Consider the following 22,097-nt stretch of genomic DNA (forward strand, 5'->3'; position numbering starts at 1 on the left):
AGCTTAGATAAGCAAACCAAATGAATGAATTAAGGACTACTTTTATTTTAATCTAATAAGTGAGTCACTATCGACTTCCTTTGTATTGAAAAGACAGACCAGAATGTTCATAAACAATTTTCCTTTTGTGCTCTGTTAAGAAAAGAAAAAGTTAGTAAATGATGACAGAATTATAATTTTGGGAAACTATTCTGTAAAGACTTTTAGTCTATTTGACAAATTATGTGTACTGATATTGATATATAATACTAAACATTGGCTGAGGATTTGCACAGTTTTGTCAAGCTGAAAGTAAGTAACGTCTCGGTTACTGTCGTAACCTCCGTTCCCTGATAGAGGGAACGAGACGTTGTGTGGATGTAGTGACACTAGGGGTCGCCCTTGGGAGCCCCAAACACCTCAGATCTTTGAGAAAAGGCCAATGAGAATTGGCAAGTGGAATTTGCATGCCACTCCCCCAGACATACGGGTATAAAAGGAGCTGGCTCACAACCACTCATTCAGGTTTTGTGCTGAGGAGCCAAGACAAGGTCCTGGCCATTTCAGCGGGAAGTACAGCGTTGTGGCAGGGGGGACACAACTGCTTGTTCCCTCCATCAGGGAAGAGATGTATCTAGTATGGGAGCAGGCCGCGCCAGCCGCAGCCTTTTCTCTCTATGTTTTCTCTCCACAGAGTATTCAGTTATTCGGCTGGGGCCATTTTAACACTCAATATATACGCTGGAGTAGGTGTTCTTTTCCTATCCTATTCTTTCAGGGGGAAAAGACCCTGCGGAGACCACATCCTGCCCAGAGGGGAGGTAACATGTGGCAAGCACGTCATGTGGGCTCACAGCCGCACATGGAAGAGGCACGGTGGTAGGTCCTGCCTGAAAGGGGAGGAGCTCTACAAACACGGCGACCGGGACAGAGAGGGCTCTGTCGAAGGGAGACGCAGGTCTGCCGACAGGGAGACCGTACTGCGGAAAATACATCACGGGGTTACCGGATTAACCGGCACCTGTGGAGCACCTACCTCAGTAAGGGCATATTAGCTCACGTACTGGCACGGGCTGTGAATTCCTCCACTGAATTCACGAGCCACAGAGCTACAGAGGAAGGACATCCAGAGTTCATGGGTCGTGAACTCGCATGGGAAAAGAAGCGCACATCTTCGCCTCTTTGAAGGGGAAAGGCACTATACGCAAGTGATACACCCGGCCAGCTGTCCATATTCCCAAACATACTTGTTCGTACCTGACAGAACACGGGACGAAACCGGATCAACCCGGAGATTGTAAAATCTCGTGAAGGTATTGGGTGTCGCCCAGCCCGCTGCCCTGCAGGTTTCTGCTAGAGAGGTGCCATGAGCCAGTGCCCACGAGGATGCCAGACTCCTTGTGGAGTGTGCTCGTATTCCCGAAGGGGCGGGCACGGCCTGGGCCTGGTATGCAATAGCGATGGCATCCACGTTCCAGTGGGCAAGCCTCTGTTTGGAGACAGCGTTCCCTTTCCGCTGTCCGCCAAAGCAGACAAAGAGCTGCTCAAAGCGTCTAAAGCTCTGCGTGCGATCCAAGTAGATGTGCAAAGTACGCACCAGACACAGCAATGACAGGGCTGGGTCTGCCTCCTCCTGGGGCAGTGCTTGCAGGTTCACCACTTGATCCCTGAAGGGGGTTGTGGGAACCTTGGGCACATAGCCCGGCTGGGGTCTCAGGATTACGTGAGAGTCACCCGGACTGAACTCCAGGCAGGTATCGCTGACAGAGAACGCTTGCAGGTCCCCGACCCTCTTGATGGAGGTGAGTGCAATCAGGAGGGCCATCTTCAAGGAGAGGGCTTTCAACTCGACTGACTCAAGCTGCTCAAAGGGGGCTCCGTGAAGTCCCAGGAGGACCATGGAGAGATCCCATGAGGGGAACAGGCGTGGCCTAAGAGGATTCAGCCTCCAGGTGCCTCTCAGGAACCTGATGATCAGGTTGTGCTTCCCTAAGGACTTACCGTCCACTGTATCATGGTGTGCCACTATGGCAGCCACATACACCTTCAAGATGGAGGGGGACAGCCGTTCCTCCAGCCTCTCCTGCAGGAAGGAAAGCACTGACCCGACTGCGCATCTCTGAGGGTCTTCAGCTCGGGAAGAACACCAATTCGTGAACTGACGCCACTTCAGGGTATAAAGCTGCCTCGTGGAGGGAGCTCTGGCCTGAGTGATCGTGTCTACCACTGCTGGTGGTAGGCCACTTAGGTCTTCCATGTCCCATCCAAGGGCTAGATGTGGAGGTTCCAGAGGTCTGGGCATGGGTGCCAGATGGTGCCCCATCCCTGAGAAAGAAGGTCCTTCCTCAGGGGAATTCACCAGGTAGGGGCTGTCGCAAGGAGCATGATGTCTGAGAACCAAGTCTGGATGGGCCAATACGGGGCCACGAGGGTGACCTGCTCCTCGTCCTCCCTGACATTCCACAGGGTCTGTGCAAGTAGGCTCACTGGTGGGAATGCATACTTGCACAGGCCCCGGGGCCAGCTGTGTGCCAGCACATCTGGGCCGAGGGGAGCCTCCGTTGGAGAATACCAGAGCGGGCAGTGTGAGGTTTCTCGGGAGGCAAATAGGTCTACTTGTGCTTTGCCGAACCGACTCCAAATCAGCTGGGCCACCTGGGGGTGGAGTCTCCACTCTCCCCTAAGCATCACCTGCCACAACAGCGCGTCTGCTGTGGCATTGAGGTTGCCCGGGATGTGAGTGGCCCGCAGCGACCTCAGTCTGTGTGGGCCACTCACTCATGGACAACGAGGGTGGACATCGCCTGCCCGAGTGCTTGCGCCGTGACCTTCATCACCCGGAGGGTGAGGTCGGTCACCGAGCGCAGCTCCTGCATCACATCGGGATCAGGACTACCCATGTGCAGTTCCTTTAGTGCCTTGGCCTGGTGTACTTGCAGGAGGGCCATGGCATGCAGGGCAGAGGTGGCCTGACCAGCTGCTTTGGCCATTAGAGAAGACATCATCCTACAGGCCTTGGAAGGGAGTGCCGGGCGATCCCGCCAGGTGGCTGCGTTTTGCGGGCACAGGTGCACCGCAACCGCCTTATCCACCTGAGGGACCTCCGTATACCCGTGGACCGCCCCGCCATCGAGGGTAGTGAGAGTGGACGAGCTGGGAGGTCAGTTTCGGGCAGAAAAAGGTGCCCTCCACGACCTCGTCAGCTCGTCGTGCACTTCCGGTAAGCAAGGGACCGGGGGGGTGGGGGGGGGGCGTGGCTGTGAGCGACGTCCCAAACCCAGGAACCAATCATTTAGTCGTGAGGGCTCAGGGGAGGGTGGAAGGTTCCACTCCAACCCGACACACGCGGCGGTCCGGGCAAGCATGGCGGTCATCTCGCTGTCAGCCTCAGACAGGGCAGGCCGACCCGAAGGTGGCAGCCCAGTCGAGTCCTCAGCGTCTGACATCGCCAATACGCTCTCCGATGCAGCGATCAAGCACTCATCCTGCTCCGGAGCTCCGAAAGGGACACTAAGCCAGGGCCAGCCTTGTACCTGGAGGTGGAAGGCACAGTGTGGGGGGCGGCTAGAGTGGCTTTCCCCCGGAAGAAGGAAAGCCGCGACCGCAACGTTGCCATGGTCATATTCTCGCAATGAGAACATGAACCATCCACGAACGCTGCCTCAGTGTGATTACCGTCTGAAGCGGAGAGATAGCGACCGCACAAAGATGGAAAAGCATCTTTTTTAAAGTTCACGTCAATGTGTTTGCTCTAATAGAGAAAATATACTCTTTGCAGGAATATAAACTCTCTTAGCGCTGTTGAAGTGCCCAGGGGCGTAATCTGCACAGATCTGTGCAGAAGGAGAGAAAAGCCGCTGGAATGCGCCATATATCCAAATATAAACGCTTCTTGGGAGGTGAATGGACCTGGACCGGTAGTGGAAGACAGCTTGCTGACACACAACCGCTCGGCTCCGAAGAAAAAATCTGAATGAGTGGTTGCGAGCCAGCTCCTTTTATACCCGTATGTCTGGGGGAGTGGCATGCAAATTCCACTCGCCAATTCTCATTGGCCTTTTCTCAAATATCTGAGGTGTTTGGGGCTCCCAATGGCGACCCCTAGTGTCACTACATCGACACAACATTGAGTGAGTGACAGAAGGGGAACAAGTTTGCATTCACTTTTAAAGTGATATTAAGGAATGGGGCCCGCTAGCAGGCAGCAACACTCAGACATAGCAAGCTGGTAAAATGACTCCTAATCCCTGGACTGCCATTCACAAAGCATTCTCAGGTGATACAGCCAGTATAACAGATGGGCTGCAGCCAGCCAGACAGCTGGGGCCCAATGCTAGTCCAGATTACACTTGACCTCTTTTCCCCTTCGACCCCCCATCAACCCCCAAGGATTAGGAAATAGCTTTTCAAACACAGCAAATCGTAACTGATTAGAACTGGCATTCACCATGAAATTAGACACAACTATTCGTGTGGATAAATTACTGACGTCACTAGAATGGGTGGGCCAAGGAGTTTGCAGAGATGAATGGATGCATTAGTACTGTACATATAGGACCCTCTTTAATGAACATGTACAGTATGAATATAAAATCATGTAAAAAAATGCTGTTAAAACAGATTTTAGGTACTCAGGATTTTGTCATTTTGCATTAAAATTTTAATCTAGGAAAAATTTGACTTTCTAGTTTTGATCGAAGTCAAATTTATTTATAAAGAACAAATATGAGTAGTGTTGGCTTCATTTTGCTCACGTCTAGAAATAATCTTGATTATCTTTATTTAATATCATCAAGATTTTAGGTTTTAACAGTTTAGGTGAACATCTAAGGGTGTAAAAGTGTATATAGTTTTTTATTTGATATGACTAGTCCCCATTTTGAATCACCTTTTTTTCTTCACTAGATCATTTTAAATGGTCCGGCGGTGTGACAGTGAAATTTTAAATGTAATAGTCCAAATTAGTAATGCATGAAATTTTGGTTGCCAAAATGTTTTGTCTGAAAATGGCATAATTTTTTTATGGCCAAAAGGAAAAAATATTGCAGAAAATCGTAACCAAAAATTTGAACAGATCCTTAAACTCCGGTAACAGAAAACACTCACATGGAAAAAAAGCATTGTTTATGTTTCACATTAAAATCCACATTAGTTTATTTATAAAGAACATATTCCTGTGCACCAGTATCGTGTGATATTGTGTGTCATGGTTATACTGTCAAGCTTCAACATGACATTAAAGAAGTTTAAAAGCACCACTGAAGCCATATAATTGTTTTGTAAATCACAAAGGATGTGTTTAATAACTAAATACAATATCTGCATGCGCAGCGTGCTTTAGTGAATGAGCGTGAAAAATGCCAAAAGTGACAAAAAAGCCCTTGAAATGTAAATGTTAGGGGAAAAAAATTCCCATAATGAAATTCCCTGTTTTTTATTAGTAGCATCTGATATGTTTCTTAATATTCTATATTAGGTCTAGTTATATGCAATTTCATATAATTTATTAGATTAAGATTGAGAATGTATGTTGATAAACTGATTAAATTGTATTCGGCATAAAAGGATGACCAAAAGCATACATTTATATGTTTAGATAAAAATAGGCCCTCATAAAGGAAAATAATGCCCCTGAAAATCAAATCCAGGGGGCAAGATTTATCCCATAGTGGGAAAAGTAAATTTCAGACACAGCTGCTGATCATTCTGTTTTCTTTTCAGGTGGTTTCATCCCAACATCACTGGGATAGAGGCAGAACACCTCCTCCTGACACGGGGCGTCCATGGCAGCTTTCTAGCGAGACCCAGCAAGAGTAACCCAGGAGATTTCACTCTCTCCGTCAGGTCTGCATCTTTACTTTATTGTCCTGTAGTATACAGTCCTCTCCACATCTGCCTCAGTGCATTTCTGCCCTTGAATTATGCAGATTCAAATACATTTTTGGCATGAGATTCCTCTGTTGGCCATTGATTACAGGAGACAAGCAGCCTGTTTGACCTGCTATGGTTGTCACAAATGCAGAGGCAGGACCCAATAGCAGAGTTAAAAAAAAAAAAAAAAAAACAGGAATTTATTAAATACCAAATATAAAGGGAAATAAATCAAACTCCCACAAGGGGGAAAAACAATAAACATAAACTACCCCGAAGGGGAAAAAGGGTATCCAGGCTGGGGTAGGGAAAACAGGGTACGGGACCGACCGGACCGGGTAGGGATGGGATGATTAACAGGACCGACACGAGACAGGAAACAAGACCGATTAACATGACCAACGAACAGGACCGACTGGAATACACACGAGACGAACTGGCACTGGACAGCACATACAAGGAGACTAAAATAGGGAGAGAAATCAACAGGTTAACAAGACAGGGCAGGTGTGACTAATAAACTAATAATGTGCAAACAAGGAGGCGGGGTAAGACATAAGACAGAGAGACACGTGGCGGTACAGAAACAAAACAAAGCTGTGTGCTCTCACAAGACAACAAAACACCCAAATGGCATGAGCGCACATCGCTGAGACAATAAGGCAATATAATATAATATAATGCCAACCGACAAACAAGGCGAGAGAATGCGTAGCAACACCAAACAAAGCGATGCCACGCATTCTCACACTAAACGAAACCGGAGCGTACATCGCAAGGCAAACGCCACGCGATGCACGCAACAGGCGACAAAAACAAGAAAGGACACCTGTGCGAGAGTTCGACCACACACAAACCCGAAATCTCAGACCAAAGTGACCAAACCTCAGCACAACGTGAAGACAGCTTGCGGCCTGGGCGCGCAGCACACGTGAGCATAACGCGAGGCACACCCGTCAATAAAAAACAGAACATGGAGCATGAGTGTCCGGATCCTGACACAGACCGAAATTGAACCAGACAGGAAGTCAGGATCCAAGCACCACGCTCCGGACATGAAACAAGACAGACCGAAGAGCGCATTGCAGAGAATACAACCGAATCCATGCGCTCACACAAAGACAGACAACGAAACACAAGACAGACATGGGGCGATGATGCCACGGTCCTGTCAGACAAAGACCCAGACTGACAGAGTGACAGGACTGTGACAACGGTAGCAGTTCAGCATGAATCTCCTGTTAAATGTTAATCTGTGCATTATTGATTTCTTGGAAGTGTACTTGTTAGCCTTGCTTACAGTTTCCATGGTTGGTAAAGCATTAAAATGCTCATTGCAGTCATGGATATTTACTAAAATTCACACACTACAGGGAATGTTTCTTCCATGCATTGAAAAGAGAACATGGGGGATTTTGCTTTTTACATACAGTACAATGGCCTCATTCACTAATAATTGCATACAAATGTCCTTACTTATGAGAGGAGAAAAGGTTTACCCAAAATATCTGCCAGATTCACAACAGCTACATACACATCTGTTCTTTCCTTTGTTCTAATGATTATCTACAGTTAGAATTTAGCATAATACATACCTAAAACCTCTATATCATGGCTTTCCAAGTAACCTCGCCTGTACAGCCATTCATCACTCCTCGCAAACGTATCCTTGCACTCTCTAAATTACCATACACTCTCTAAAGTTCACGCCTGTGGGCATGTGCAGCAAGATCTTTGGGTAAAGCCAATTTGTATAATTCTCAAAACCAGTGATTGGCTGTATTTTTATGCATTTTTGCAAGTTTTACAAAAAAAGATATGCATATACAGGGTTAGTGAATGAGACCCAACATTAGTTTACTTAGATTTTCCTGATTGCAGCAAGCTTTCATACTTTTCGCACTTAATGCATGTGTACTTGCATTGTTTCAAATCATATTGAGGATTACAGCAATGTTTTATATTGGTGGCCAGCAGTATTACAAGCCCAAACACAGATCACACTGACAGACAGCACTTTCCCCACTCCCCGCTCTCGAGGATCTCCAAGCTTTTAAGTTGCCTCTGGGCTGGTGCTTAAGGATTACTGTGTCAGCTTGTGCACAGGTCTGTGAGTCATTTCAGTAGCTTGACTGAAGAGTGATTGGAGTGAGAGAGAGGCTATGTTCAGTATTGCACACTACCTTACTACTCTTACTTTTAGTGCAGTATTGTATACAGTACTGTGCAAAAGTCTAAGGCGCATTATATTTTTCACACAAAAAACATGTCTTAAAATTGTTATTTTATATATTTCGGTTTTAGTGTATCAGGAAATATACATTTTAGATTTCAACATTCCCTTTGAATAGAAGAACAAGGAGCCCTACAAGAGATGCCATGGCCCCCACAGAACCAGGATCTCAACATCGAGTCAGTCTGGGATTATATGAAGAGACAGAAGCAATTGAGACTGCCTAAATAGATAGAAGAACTGTGTCAAGTTCTCCAAAAAGCTTGGTACATCCTATCTGCCAACAACCAAAAATAAATGTGTCCAGGTGTACCTAGGAGAATTGGTGCTGTTTTGAAGGCAAAGGTTACCACACCAAATATTGATTTAGCTTTTTTTAGTTTTACTGGACTTTAATTGATAAATGAAAGCTGTTAATGGCAGTATTTTTGAAGACATCCTCACTATGCAACATTTTTCACAAGTGCCTAAAACTTTTGCACAGTACTGTGTGTACTGTGCACAGTATGCCAGATATATCCTAGCATGCATAGATGACCTATTACATTTGCTAAAATGAGCAGTATTCCACAAAGCTTACTGCTTGAAATACTGTATCCAACAATGCAATGCACTTTACTTGACCATCCATTTCCAGAGTGATGAATGAACCAGAAGTTATTAGCCGTAGGCCTGGGTATCGCTACAGATATCCCGATTTTATTCAATTCCGATTCACATGCTCTCGATTAAATTCATTTCGATTCCAATTTCAATATGTATATTTCAGGATATTTTAGTGATGATATCCATTTTGCTTACATATGAAAGAAATTCTCTCTCAGCTAATGCTGTAAATTATACAGGGAACCTTCTAACTTGGTACATCATGAAAATATTGATTTGAAAAATTAACAACATGGCCTTAACTATGCAGTTTAATTTCTATTTATTTAACAGATATAATAATCAAGACAACCAAAACTGAAATAAACTTTTAAGTAAAAGTAAAAGATTGATCTTGGGATTTTAAGAATCGATATAGGGATTGCTCAAATTAAGATTGTGTTTAATCGTAACATCAATATTTTTACCCAGCCTTAATTAGCCGCACTTTTCTCTTCACTTTTCTCTTCACAATTTCACACAAATTTGGATTGAAAATGACCTCTCCAATAAATAAAACATGCAATGTGATGAGGTCATGTGACAAACATGGTGATTTGATTTGACAACAATGTGTAGCATGTTACTGGGTGTGTTGTACATGAAGCTGTGCATGCAGTTAGAAATTTTGTCTGACTTTCGACAGCACCACCACCGCATCACCGTGATGTATGCAATCCAAGTACTGTGAGAGCGATTCGAGACCAGCTGGCTGGCTCAGCCGACGCAGTTGCTTCTGAGTGGCTGCACAAGCTCTGATGACGACACAGGCTATTCATAATTGGCCAGACTCACCAATGACAATGGTGTTGTGTGTTTCATGGGATGAGTTCACGATGGCATACTACACATACTACTCTTACTACTTCTGCTATGTCTGTCTATGGAAGAAATAGTAGTATGGTAGTATGCCATTACCAAGATATTTATTCTGAGACCTTCTGTTCTGCTAAACTCACAAATCTGTGTTCTTCTTATAACATTAAATCATGTTTATATCTTTTTATATTATGTTTGTTAGTAATATCATTTTTATTCTTCAAAAGCAGTTCAAAATGATTACAATACTGACTCCTTTATTGGTATTAAAGTAATGTAGACTTTCATTGGACTTTCTTCTTGTACAGCAGGCTGTTTTAGACTCTATTTAGGAGCACATAACCCTTTCAAATGAATAATGTTTCTGGTCATTATATGTAAAATTCAAACCTCAGTCTATCTGAATCCCACTTTGTCTGTTATAACGAAAACAAACATCACGTGATCTTCCGTGACTGATGTAGGTTCAGCACACGATGGGAAGCACAAAAGTGTCCGGTGTAACGGCTCTCTTTTCAACTCCTCCCCCATCTGAAACCGGCAAATGTCACCGATCGGAAAGGCAAGGCATAGTTCAAGTTGACAACACCTATTGAAATGTTTATTGCAGAATAATGCCAACTGGATTTTTTTTATTTATATTTTTTTAATATTATGCAGTATACAGTGTGTAAAATATTCCATGCAGTATTCATTAAGTAGTAAGCTAGTATTCCATTCCGAACAGTACCAAAGAGAGAGAAAGAGAAAGGGGCAGTTCTTAATAGCTTTAAGATGTGGAGACTGTGGAGCCCCAGACCTACTGTTTATGGTTATGGTGGTGAGACTCTCGCTGTATCTAATGTTATCCAGAGCTCACCACAATCCTGCAGGTCTGAGCCCATCTGCACTGCAGGCTGATTTATTGTATCAGTCCAGCTGTAGCGCTGTGAGCTCAGCTTGTTTTGATTATCAGAAGCATGGACACACAAGAATATGCTGTTTGATTGAGAACAGATGAAGTTAATAGCAAGGGCATCATGTAATTTTGGATAAGTCATGGACTTACTTTTACAAGCTAGCAATTAAATTTGAACTCATAAAAATAGAAATGTATCGATTTGTTTCTGATTTTAAATTTGGTTTTGGTAATGACACAAAAAAAAAATCTTTAAATGAATAACATGTCTGATCTTCAAACTGCGACTGTGCTGCCCTGGCACAAATATTGCACATAAATGCTAAGTGAATTTAAAAATGTTATTATTATTATTATTATTTGTAAGGAAGAGTGCAAAATTGAATCTCTCTTATTTTAACCCTTTTAATGTTTATTATACAGAAAATGTAAAAAAAAAAAAACAACAAAAAAAAACAAAAGCCTCAGTGGGGATAAGCCCAAAATATAGATTTAGCCAAATGTAACCTTTCCACAATCTTAAAAAATAGAAAAAGTAATTAAAGAGACACAATAAAAATGTTTAAAGCTTGCATAAACTGTCCTTAAAACTAGCATGAAAAGTATTTTGTTTTTAAAATCAACCTAGAGCACAGAAAAGTAGCATAAAACTGACCAACTGCATCACTTCAAATGACAGTACAAGCATCTGCTGACAGGAAAACTAGCTGTCTCACTGCCAAACTGCCTCTCAGGCCTAATGTAAGCAAATGAGACTATAATTACAAAGTTTATGAGGAAAAGTTGTCCCTTGCAAATGCATTATTAGATAAAGAGAGAAGTCATCTGGCCAAATGGACACCCAGGGACTCCATCATAATATGTTCTTCTCCTCAATGCCTCTGTTTCTCTTATCTCTCTCTCACCATTTTTCCTGGGTGGAGTCTATTGCTCAGCATCTGCTCTATTGTTAACTGTTAAGTCGCAGGCGGATGAGGAATGGCTCGTGAAGCTGCAGTGTGTAATGTAATGTTGTGTCAGATTAGGTGAAATGTGTCAGGAGATGTTTCCTGTCTGCTTGTTATGGCTATCAGGAGCAGCCCACAGGAAGTGACCCTCTGAACCTGTTTTCAGATTCACAGAGCAGAGTTGGACGTGTTATTTTGGGTTAAATTTTCACTACAGCTTTTACTCCTGTAACGATCAGTCCAGACCCACTTAAAAAGTATGAAGAGAATGTAAAGTGAAAATTCAGTGGTTGTTTATTTTACTTTGTATTCACATTTTATTTAAAGGGGTCATGACATGCCTTTTTTTTTATTGTTTTAATATGTTCCTTGAGGTTCACCTATGATATTGGTCAAGTTTTTTTTTTTTTTTTTGCACAATATATTTGTGAAACATGATCCTTTTACATCCTCATTCTGACCTTTTGTCAGAAAAGCTCAGTTTTGGTGCTGCTTCTCCTTCTCCTAAGGCTTGACAGTAAACGCCACCTGTTATGATTGGCTCTCTGCTCTTGACTGACCTGCTCTCTCCTCGCCATCTCACTGCTCACCACTACTGAGTTGGACTACGGAAGTGATAAGGTGAAGAAGTCATAAATGTGTTGTGGAGGCGGTCAGATGCAAATGTCTATCACAGTTTGGAGTGATGTCACAATATGGAGGAAGTAGAGAATGAGTCGTTTTGGCAGCTTGGTTTCAACAAATGCACTTTTTGCAGTGAGGAGGAAGTTTTGAGTTCTGAAACTTACAGTATGTTTTTATAGTACAATGACCTCTCATATGTTAAAAGACCAAGGAAAATTTGATTCTTCATGTCATGACCCCTTTAATTTTAAGGAACAAAAAAATAAAAACACAGTTGACATCAACTAATAACAATACTTCAATGACTAACTGCATAATTTAGAATAGACCATTACTGTACAAGCATTCCCCTACACTCATTCACAAGTCAAAACAATCAATTTCCATCATTTACTCTCAAAAATGTGTTTTATAAATTGGGGTAGGTACAGTATATAAACCTTTCTGCTTCTAATACAATGAAGTGAATGTTAAACCTTTGTTGTATAGAATATTTCCAGCATTTTATTATGTAACCTAGGTCATTAGTAGAAGATATTTTCCTCATCTATCTGTCTGTTTATAGATTTTCCTTAACTGGCAGATTTATAGCCTAAACATACACTAATTTTGACTAGTCTAATGAGTTGCATTGTTCTAAACTGGACTAAACAGAAGTGTTCAACTCAATTAGATCACAAATAATGACCTAGTGGTTCTGAAATGGTTTTGCTTTAGGATCTAGATTTTACATTGGACATTAATTGGCAACATAACACAGTATGAAAAGAGTTTATCACACAAAACCAAAAATATCCCTAAAATACTTAAATGTATTTACATTACCAGGAAATTTAATAGACCCAATGATATGCAAAATTATTTTCTTGCCCTAGGCTGAATAAGAAAATTGATTGTGTTTTTTTCATGTGTCTTGAATTCCTATTGTTTCATCCTCTCAGCAGCCAATATTTAATCAAACAAAACGCATTGTGGTTGACACAAACCATGTTTGTGGGTCTTTTTTTTGGTTTTTTTTACCTTGTGTAATCTTATTATTGAGCATTAGGGGATGTTATGCAACTTTTCCATGTTTGCACCTGCCTAATTTTACTAGCTCCTATACTGTATTAAATACAGTAAGCAGACGTCAAAAATGAAAGTGTTTTCTCCATTTTAAAAGTTGATAATCCTATTTATTTATTTAACTATATGCAATGATATGGCTAGTTGCATTTTATTATTTGCATTTAGCATTGTTTTTCCCTGCTGTCTGTTACCTTATCAGAACAGACCTGTGACCCACCAGTTGAAAACCACTGCCCTAGATTATATATGTGTGCGCAGCATTTGTTTTAAGGAAAGAAATACAGTCAGGCTTTAGCTATGTCAACACTGCCACTGCTGAATTCAGCCCTTGGGTTTCTTTTTCAAAGATTTGCAGTTTAAAATGTGAGAATCACCATAGAAACATTGATTCTCTTTATTCGTAAGCATGTGTTGCTCCAGCGAAAGTAAGCTTACAGTTGCAGACTGGACCTTTTAAGTGTCAACGTGCTGTATAGAGGGGCTCAATAGCAGTATTGTGTTTCTCTCTTGGTTTCTGTCGAGGCTGGCTTTAGCAGGGAAATCAATGATGAAGTCATGCTTCAATGTAAAATTAGTCAGCAGGCGTCCTTGAATAGGGATACTGTAGCCAGAGCTCAGTCACTCTCTACTCTGACTCTGAACACATTGAAGCCCTGTGCAAATGACTGAAACACATTCACAAATTCAGAACACTTACATGAACATTTTGGTGGAAGGAATTTGAATGGGTGCTATCACTGTGTTATAAGCTAATGACTCTACATACCAGAAGACTAGGATGATAGCCAGGTACATTTAATAATTTTTGATCAGTGCACCTATTTTCATGCATTACCAAAGAATGGTTCATTGTGTTTTCTCGTTTGCATATTTGATATTTATCAAGCTCAAAAGGTAAATGAGGATGAGATGTTTCAGATTTCAAACAGAGAGCATGTGGAAGAGATGGGTACTTGTGTGTTGTGGGTGGGGATGGATCAGGTTTTTCCTACATTGTAGGGACCAAATGCTGGCCAGTGATCCCCAATGAAGGCCAATGATCCTAGATTCAGGGATAGGGGTAGTGTTAGAGGATAGAAAATATAATTAGCTCTGTATAAAAGCAAAAGAAGTCAATGGAATTAGACAACCTGGTCTCAGAGTATAACGTTACTATACCTACATTATTTACAAAATTATGTAAAATTATTTAAATGACTCTCTTTACATATTGCTGCAGTTTCCTGATAAAATGAACGCTAAAAATGAGGCACCAAAACAACAACAACTTTATAAACACTTACTTTTCACCCTGGTTGCTTGTGTTTTTCATCACACATTTGCATTTTTGACCCGATCGGTTAGGTTCAGGTTTAAGGGTTAAGTTAGGGAGGTCGGTTTTGATTTAAAACTCGATGGAGCATTAACCTTAAAAACAAAAACCTGAGTGTTTGTGTATGTAATTAGCTACAGTTTGGGGACAAATTTGTCCTCAAAAGTTTGCTAAATGGAAAAACGTTACATGCTTGGAACATCCTCAGTTGGAAAAACAATTAATAAATGAGTCATATACTATTTTTATTTTATTTTTTGAATCTTAAAATCTTAAAGTTTTATTTTGATATGTTCCAATTTTGGTAGCAGCGTAAACATGCATGTGTGTTTGGAGGTTGTGTGTGTGATTGTATTAGAGACCCACACAGAACCACAGCAACAGGTCCTGCTCATCTGCAGCAGTTAGCAGCCATTAGTCTTCACTGCTGAGAACATGAGGCTGTGCTGCCCTGCCTCCTCTGTTACCTCCATAATGCAATAACACAGAGGAAAGTGCAATTTCATGAGCAAGCTCAGAGATGGATAGAGCCATGGATGCATAGAGAAAGCCAGAGAAATGAAGGTGGGGGAGGAATTGCTGTTCGGTTTGTTTTGTTTTTGTTTGTTTGTGTAGTTGTTTTAGCATGCGTGTATTCTGGCTGAATTGCCATAGTTATGATCCGCTCATGAAGTGTTAAGCTGTGGTTTTGTGCCTGAGCTCAGCTGATGATATCTATGCAGGTGTTCCTTTTTACTTTTTCCATATGCTGGCATTTAAAGGTGCAGAGCTGTTTTTGACAGTTTCACAGATAACAGACCTGATATCTGCTTAGAATCATTTTCCCCCTGGGCTGCTTTACCACTCTGAACTGTTGTGTCAAATTTTAAAAAGTGCCTCTCAGTGTCTTTGTGTTTTTCTATGAAGGAATATGAATTAAAATATGAAATCTGCATTTTTATTATTGTTAATGAGCTATGACCTCTTTGTAACAGATAGGACGGTCACAATTATGAAATTTGATTGATGATTAATTGTCATACAAATAATTAATAGGATATAGGAGAAAGTATTGTAACATCGAAAAAATTACACACTCCACCTTTAAAAAGAAACACTGATTACAGAATATTTTCAACTACCACTTGACCTAATACAACTAATGCAGTAGCTGTCTTCTTTCTTCAAAAATAACTTAAAATACTTGTGTTTCTCTGAGTAATTTGCAACTTTTTATTACAACTCTTCGCTAATAACTGCCTCCTTAATGCAACTCGCTTCTGTTGTATTCCTCATTTGTAAGTCACTTTGGATAAAAGCGTCTGCTTAATGAATAAATGTAAAAATATTTAAAGCGTCACTTTTCATGCCATTCTCATGTTATCTGTCTGTTCCATCTTTGTCCTCTCTCCTCGTTCCCCATATCCCCCCCCACCCTCGTGTTTTCCCTGTTGTGTCCCATCTGTTCGATCTGGGCAGGAGGAACGATGAGGTCACCCACATTAAAATCCAGAACTCAGGGGACTATTATGACCTGTACGGAGGGGAGAAGTTCGCCACACTGGCCGAACTGGTGCAGTACTATACTGAGCAGCAAGACCTCCTGCGGGAACGGAACGGAGATGTCATCGAGCTCAAATACCCCCTAAACTGCAAAGATCCCACGTCTGAGAGGTACGTCAGCTCCAAATCGACCCAAAGCACTTTGAGCTTGACAGTGGCATTTGTATGTAGAAATCCTGCCCCCAAGTGTTCATACCGGGAGAGGGTTGATGTTTGGAAAGGAAGGTATTAGACTGATTGCACATCAGGATCTTTGGTTTATTTGGCTGAAGTAGGTTGTGCTTATCTTGATTTCATTTCTAACAGTATGTTGCACCGCTATGAAACAGATCCTTCTTAGATTCTGTTTATGTTTGTCGTTTATGTGTTTCAGGGCCAGTGTTACTTTAGAATCTCAAGTTTACTTTGTAACTTCCTTCTCCTAAATATGTTTGGATTTGGTATTTAGCTCTGTATATATGCGAAACATCCCCTAAGTAATGAAGTAAAGGTAAAATATTTATACGTATATAAAACATCACAGGTGAAAAGCATCTGTTTATGTTCAATGATTATAAGTGCTTGGTTTTTGTGGGTTTTTTTTCTTTCTCATTTATATGAAAACAGATGGCTCACGAGTGAGTACCTCCTACACATATCCTCATATCATCATAACAGTTCTGTATGTCTGCAAGATCTCCACAAACACCCCTGCTCATTTTCCAACCGCAAACATATAGTTTCTGTAGTGAAAGTTTTAAATGTGCATTGCAAGTGATAAATGCACATTTGTTGTGGGTCATAATACAAAAAATAACGTTTTTTTTGTTTTTGTGGGGGGGGGCAGACATTATGAATCACTTACACTATGACACACTAGCAAGGTTTGGACAATTTGACTGAATTTATGTTTTCAATTGATTATGATATTATGTCAATTATGTATTGAAATTATGTTTCTATGTTTATGATCTTAAAAGCTTTTGATCTAAATGCTTATGCTTAAATGCTTGAAATTAGTTTTTTGACAAATATAAATTGTGCCTACAGTATTTATGAATTTCTTTACAGAGCTAAAATTTTAATATTGAACAATAGTGAAAGAAAAGCAGGCTGCAATTGTCCAGCACATGGGATATCCTTCAATACTGTTCAGAAAGCATCCCAATATTGGTGGAAATATTAGATCAAGTATAAGGTTTGCACACAAAAAATTGCAGGTTTAATTATGATTGCATTTTTATTTTTTATTTTTTTATTTTTTTGGTGGTGGTGGTGGTTTTTCCATTAAAATGCAGATTTAATTGAAATATTTTAGGAGACATGCTATTTTTAATTCTGTACCTAATGGTTTTTTAAACCCGTTCTTAGGTGGTATCACGGGCATCTCTCGGGGAGAGATGCTGAAAAGCTCCTCATGGAGAAGGGCAAGTCTGGCAGCTTCCTGGTGAGAGAGAGTCAAAGTAAACCTGGAGACTTTGTGCTTTCTGTCCTCACTAATGAAGAAAAGCATGAAAATGTGGACCGCAAAACTAAAGTCACCCATGTCATGATACGTTATCAGGTAAAAGTGGAACAAAACCTGACCATTTCCTAAGGAAAGGAAAGATCTGGAGTTTTACTGTCTTATCTCTTTGTACCAGGATGGTAAATATGATGTAGGAGGAGGAGAGAGGTTCGACACTTTAGCAGATTTAGTCGAGCACTATAAGAAGAACCCAATGGTGGAGAAAAGTGGAATTGTTGTGCACCTTAAACAGGTGAGGAAAATTAAACCAGGTCCCAATAGAAACACTTTTTTTTTTTTTTTTTTCAGACAAGTGGCTACCTACAAATATAAATAAGTGCTTACAAAAACAAATAAAAATAAAAAAAATAATAAGAATATATATATACAGGTGCATCTCAATAAATTAGAATGTCGTGGAAAAGTTCATTTATTTCAGTAATTCAACTCAAATTGTGAAACTCGTGTATTAAATAAATTCAATGCACACAGACTGAAGTAGTTTAAGTCTTTGGTTCTTTTAATTGTGATGATTTTGGCTCACATTTAACAAAAACCCACCAATTCACTATCTCAAAAAATTAGAATACATCATAAGACCAATAAAAAAAACATTTTTAGTGAATTGTTGGCCTTCTGGAAAGTATGTTCATTTACTGTATATGTACTCAATACTTGGTAGGGGCTCCTTTTGCTTTAATTACTGCCTCAATTCGGCGTGGCATGGAGGTGATCAGTTTGTGGCACTGCTGAGGTGGTATGGAAGCCCAGGTTTCTTTAACAGTGGCCGTCAGCTCATCTGCATTATTTGGTCTCTTGTTTCTCATTTTCCTCTTGACAATACCCCATAGATTCTCTATGGGGTTCAGGTCTGGTGAGTTTACTGGCCAGTCAAGCACACCAACACCATGGTCATTTAACCAACTTTTGGTGCTTTTGGCAGTGTGGGCAGGTGCCAAATCCTGCTGGAAAATGAAATCAGCATCTTTAAAAAGCTGGTCAGCAGAAGGAAGCATGAATTGCTCCAAAATTTCTTGGTAAACGGGTGCAGTAACTTTAGTTTTCAAAAAACACAGTGGACCAACACCAGCAGATGACATTGCACCCCAAATCCTCACAGACTGTGGAAACTTAACAGTGGACTTCAAGCAACTTGGGCTATGAGCTTCTCCACCCTTCCTCCAGACTCTAGGACCTTGGTTTCCAAATGAAATACAAAACTTGCTCTCATCTGAAAAGAGGACTTTGGACCACTGGGCAACAGTCCAGTTCTTCTTCTCCTTAGCCCAGGTAAGACGCCTTTGACGTTGTCTGTGGTTCAGGAGTGGCTTAACAAGAGGAATACCACAACTGTAGCCAAATTCCTTGACATGTCTGTGTGTGGTGGCTCTTGATGCCTTGACCCCAGCCTCAGTCCATTCCTTGTGAAGTTCACCCAACTTCTTGAATCGATTTTGCTTGACAATCATAAGGCTGCGGTTCTCTCGGTTGGTTGTGCATCTTTTTCTTCCACACTTTTTCCTTCCACTCAACTTTCTGTTAACATGCTTGGATACAGCACTCTGTGAACAGCCAGCTTCTTTGGCAATGAATGTTTGTGGCTTACCCTCCTTGTGAAGGGTGTCAATGATTGTCTTCTGGACAACTGTCAGATCAGCAGTCTTCCCCATGATTGTGTAGCCTAGTGAACCAAACTGAGAGACCATTTTGAAGGCTCAGGAAACCTTTGCAGGTGTTTTGAGTTGATTAGCTGATTGGCATGTCACCATATTCTAATTTTTTGAGATAGTGAATTGGTGGGTTTTTGTTAAATGTGAGCTAAAATCATCACAATTAAAAGAACCAAAGACTTAAACTACTTCAGTCTGTGTGCACTGAATTTATTTAATAAACGAGTTTCACAATTTGAGTTGAATTACTGAAATAAATGAACTTTTCCACGACATTCTAATTTATTGAGATGCACCTGTATATATATATATATATATATATATATATACAGTTGTGCTCAAAAGTTTGCATACCCTTGGAGAACTGGTAATATATGTACCATTTTTAAAGAAAACATGAGTGAGCAGGCAAAACATATTTCTTTTATTTCTTATGGGATTCAACTGTAGGTTATAACAGAATGGCACAATCATAAAACAAAACATGTTCAATAGTCTGCATACCCTTAGTTCTTAATACTGTGTATTGCCCCCTTTAGCATCAATGACAGCGTGCAGTCTTTTGTAATAGTTGTCTATGAGGCTCCAAATTCTTGCAGGTGGTATAGCTGCCCATTTGTCTTGGCAAAATGCCTCCAAGTCATGCAAAGTCTTTGGTCGTCTTGCATGAACCGCACATTTGAGATCTCCCCAGAGTGGCTCAATGATATTAAGGTCAGGAGACTGTAATGGCCACTCCAGAACCTTCACCTTTTTCTGCTGTAACCACTGGAGGGTCAACATGGCCTTGTGCTTAGGGTCATTGTCATGCTGGAAAGTCCAAGAGCGTCCCATGCGCAGCTTTCATGCAGAAGAATGCAAATTGTCTGCCAGTATTTTCTGATAACATGCTGCATTCATCTTGCCATCAATTTTCACAAGATTCCCCGTGCCTTTAGAGCTCACCCCCCCCCAAAACATCAGTGAGCCACCACCACGCTTCACAGTGGGGATGGTATTCTTTTCACTATAGGCCTTGTTGACCCCTCTCCAAACATAGCGCTTATGGTTGTGATCATAAAGCTCTATTTTGGTCTCGTCACTCCAAATTACAGTGTGCCAGAAGCTGTGAGGCGTGTCAAGGTGTTGTCGGGCATATTGTAACCGAGCTTTTTTGTGGCACTGGTGCAGTAAAGGCTTCTTTCTGGCAACTCGACCATGCAGCTCATTTTTGTTCAAGTATCGTCGTATTGTGCTCCTTGAAACAACCACACCGTCTTTTTCTAGAGCAGCCTGTATTTCTCTTGAGGTTACCTGTGGGTTTTTCTTTGTATTCCAAACAGTTCTTCTGGCAGTTGTGGCTGAAATCTTTCTTGGTCTACCTGACTTTGGCTTGGTATCAAGAGATCCCCGAATTTTCCACTTCTTAATAAGTGATTGAACAGTACTGACTGGCATTTTCAAGGCTTTGGATATCTTTTTATATCCTTTTCCATCTTTATAAAGTTCCATTACCTTGTTATTCAGGTCTTTTGACAGTTCTTTTCTGCTCCCCATGGCTCAGTATCTAGCTTGCTCAGTGCATCCACGTGAGAGCTAACAAACTCATTGACTATTTATACACAGACACTAATTGCAATTTAAAAAGCCAAAGGTGTGGGAAATTAACCTTTAATTGCCATTTAAACCTGTGTGTGTCACCTTGTGTGTCTGTAACAAGGCCAAACTTCAGGGCCATTTGGGTGATTTCTGTTATCATTATGATTTAAAAAGGAGCCGAACAACTATGTGATAATAAATGGCTTCATATGATCACTATCCTTAAATAAAAGACTTTTTTTGCATGATCAGTCATATTTTCAAAATCAATGCCAAAATGTCACAATTTCTGCCAGGGTGTGCAAACTTTTGAGCACAACTGTATATTACAATGAAATATGCTGCTTGGCACTACATGGCTGCTTACCAAATAATTACAATAAATGGCCATGAAATATTGGTTTGAATTTAAATGAGTTTACAAAGTGAGAAAAGAGACCGCAAAGTGATATGAGAGACAAATTAGCCCAGCTATGTAGGAAATCTGTTGCCAAGGACAGCGGTCAATAATACAGTTTAGCAGCCAAGATACAAAAATATCTGACCGCAGAATGCTGCAATTGAACAATCAGAATCAAGAAAAGTATATAACAGATATATATAGGAGGTTTATATATTTTCAATTCTTAAATCTAAAAATCTATTACATTTATTAATGTCAAAAATCTTTACTTGAATATTTTTCCCAGTTTAATGGGTTTACTGTTTTTTGTGTTATCCGAGTCTCTCTTATCTGTGATATGCATTGAAAGCCCTATCTTTATTTTCTTGTTGTTTTCTGATGTCTTTCTCTATTCAAACATTAAAGCCATTCAATGCCACAAGGATAAATGCAGCAAACATTGAAAACAGGGTGCGAGAATTAAATAAAGTCGCTGACAACTCAGAGAAACCCAAGCAAGGCTTCTGGGAAGAATTTGAGGTATTTCTGTTCATACTCATTTGTTTACTTGTGCATGATGATCACATGGGATGTGATGATTCAGTCAAGATTTTGTTTGGCAAAAGAATGATAATGTACTTTCCACTTTTGTAATACACTCATTAAACCTTAGAGGACTCATTGTTTGATATGAGTGTTGTTTATAAAAAAAGACTGCTTGCTGACCTCTTGCACTGCACTTCCTTTTAAGCAGTAACTGGTCAAATTTATAAGATAGTCCTGCAGGGGGTGCTGACTTAACATCTCATTAAACAGCAGAGTTGTAATTATTATTTCTCAGATATTCATGGCTTGAGAGCTACCACAACCATTTTATCCCAACTGCAGGGATCCCACAGTCATGGAAAATATTTATTAGGCTAAATATTGCTCTTTTGTTGATATTTATGTTTATTTGACATGCCCTACCTCTTCTGCACATTACATTCCCTTACACATAACTGTATGTCTGTATATAGCAATTTTGCACATACGTTATTTTG

At 40.8% G+C, this 22,097-nt stretch overlaps 1 protein-coding gene across 8 annotated transcripts in view; it reads left to right on the forward strand.

The window, feature by feature from the left end:
- LOC127418998 (tyrosine-protein phosphatase non-receptor type 11-like) overlaps nucleotides 1-22,097 on the forward strand; it is a 55,170-nt gene that overhangs the window by 23,042 nt on the left and 10,031 nt on the right. For 5 of the 8 annotated variants that reach the window (XR_007893585.1, XM_051660007.1, XM_051660006.1 and 2 more), the window contains 5 exons: nucleotides 5,701-5,823; nucleotides 15,855-16,049; nucleotides 17,289-17,481; nucleotides 17,561-17,677; nucleotides 21,481-21,594. Coding sequence is in view for 7 of the 8 variants with exons in the window: in XM_051660007.1 (XP_051515967.1) it covers nucleotides 5,701-5,823; nucleotides 15,855-16,049; nucleotides 17,289-17,481; nucleotides 17,561-17,677; nucleotides 21,481-21,594 (742 nt within the window). In the remaining variant the exon portion in view is untranslated. Of the gene's footprint in view, nucleotides 1-5,700; nucleotides 5,824-9,374; nucleotides 10,110-15,854; nucleotides 16,050-17,288; nucleotides 17,482-17,560; nucleotides 17,678-21,480; nucleotides 21,595-22,097 lie in introns of all 8 variants that reach the window. The other 3 variants (XM_051660011.1, XM_051660009.1, XM_051660010.1) reach the window with 1 other exon arrangement.

This window comes from Myxocyprinus asiaticus, chromosome 28 (assembly GCF_019703515.2).
Source record: "Myxocyprinus asiaticus isolate MX2 ecotype Aquarium Trade chromosome 28, UBuf_Myxa_2, whole genome shotgun sequence".
NCBI lineage: Eukaryota > Metazoa > Chordata > Actinopteri > Cypriniformes > Catostomidae > Myxocyprinus > Myxocyprinus asiaticus.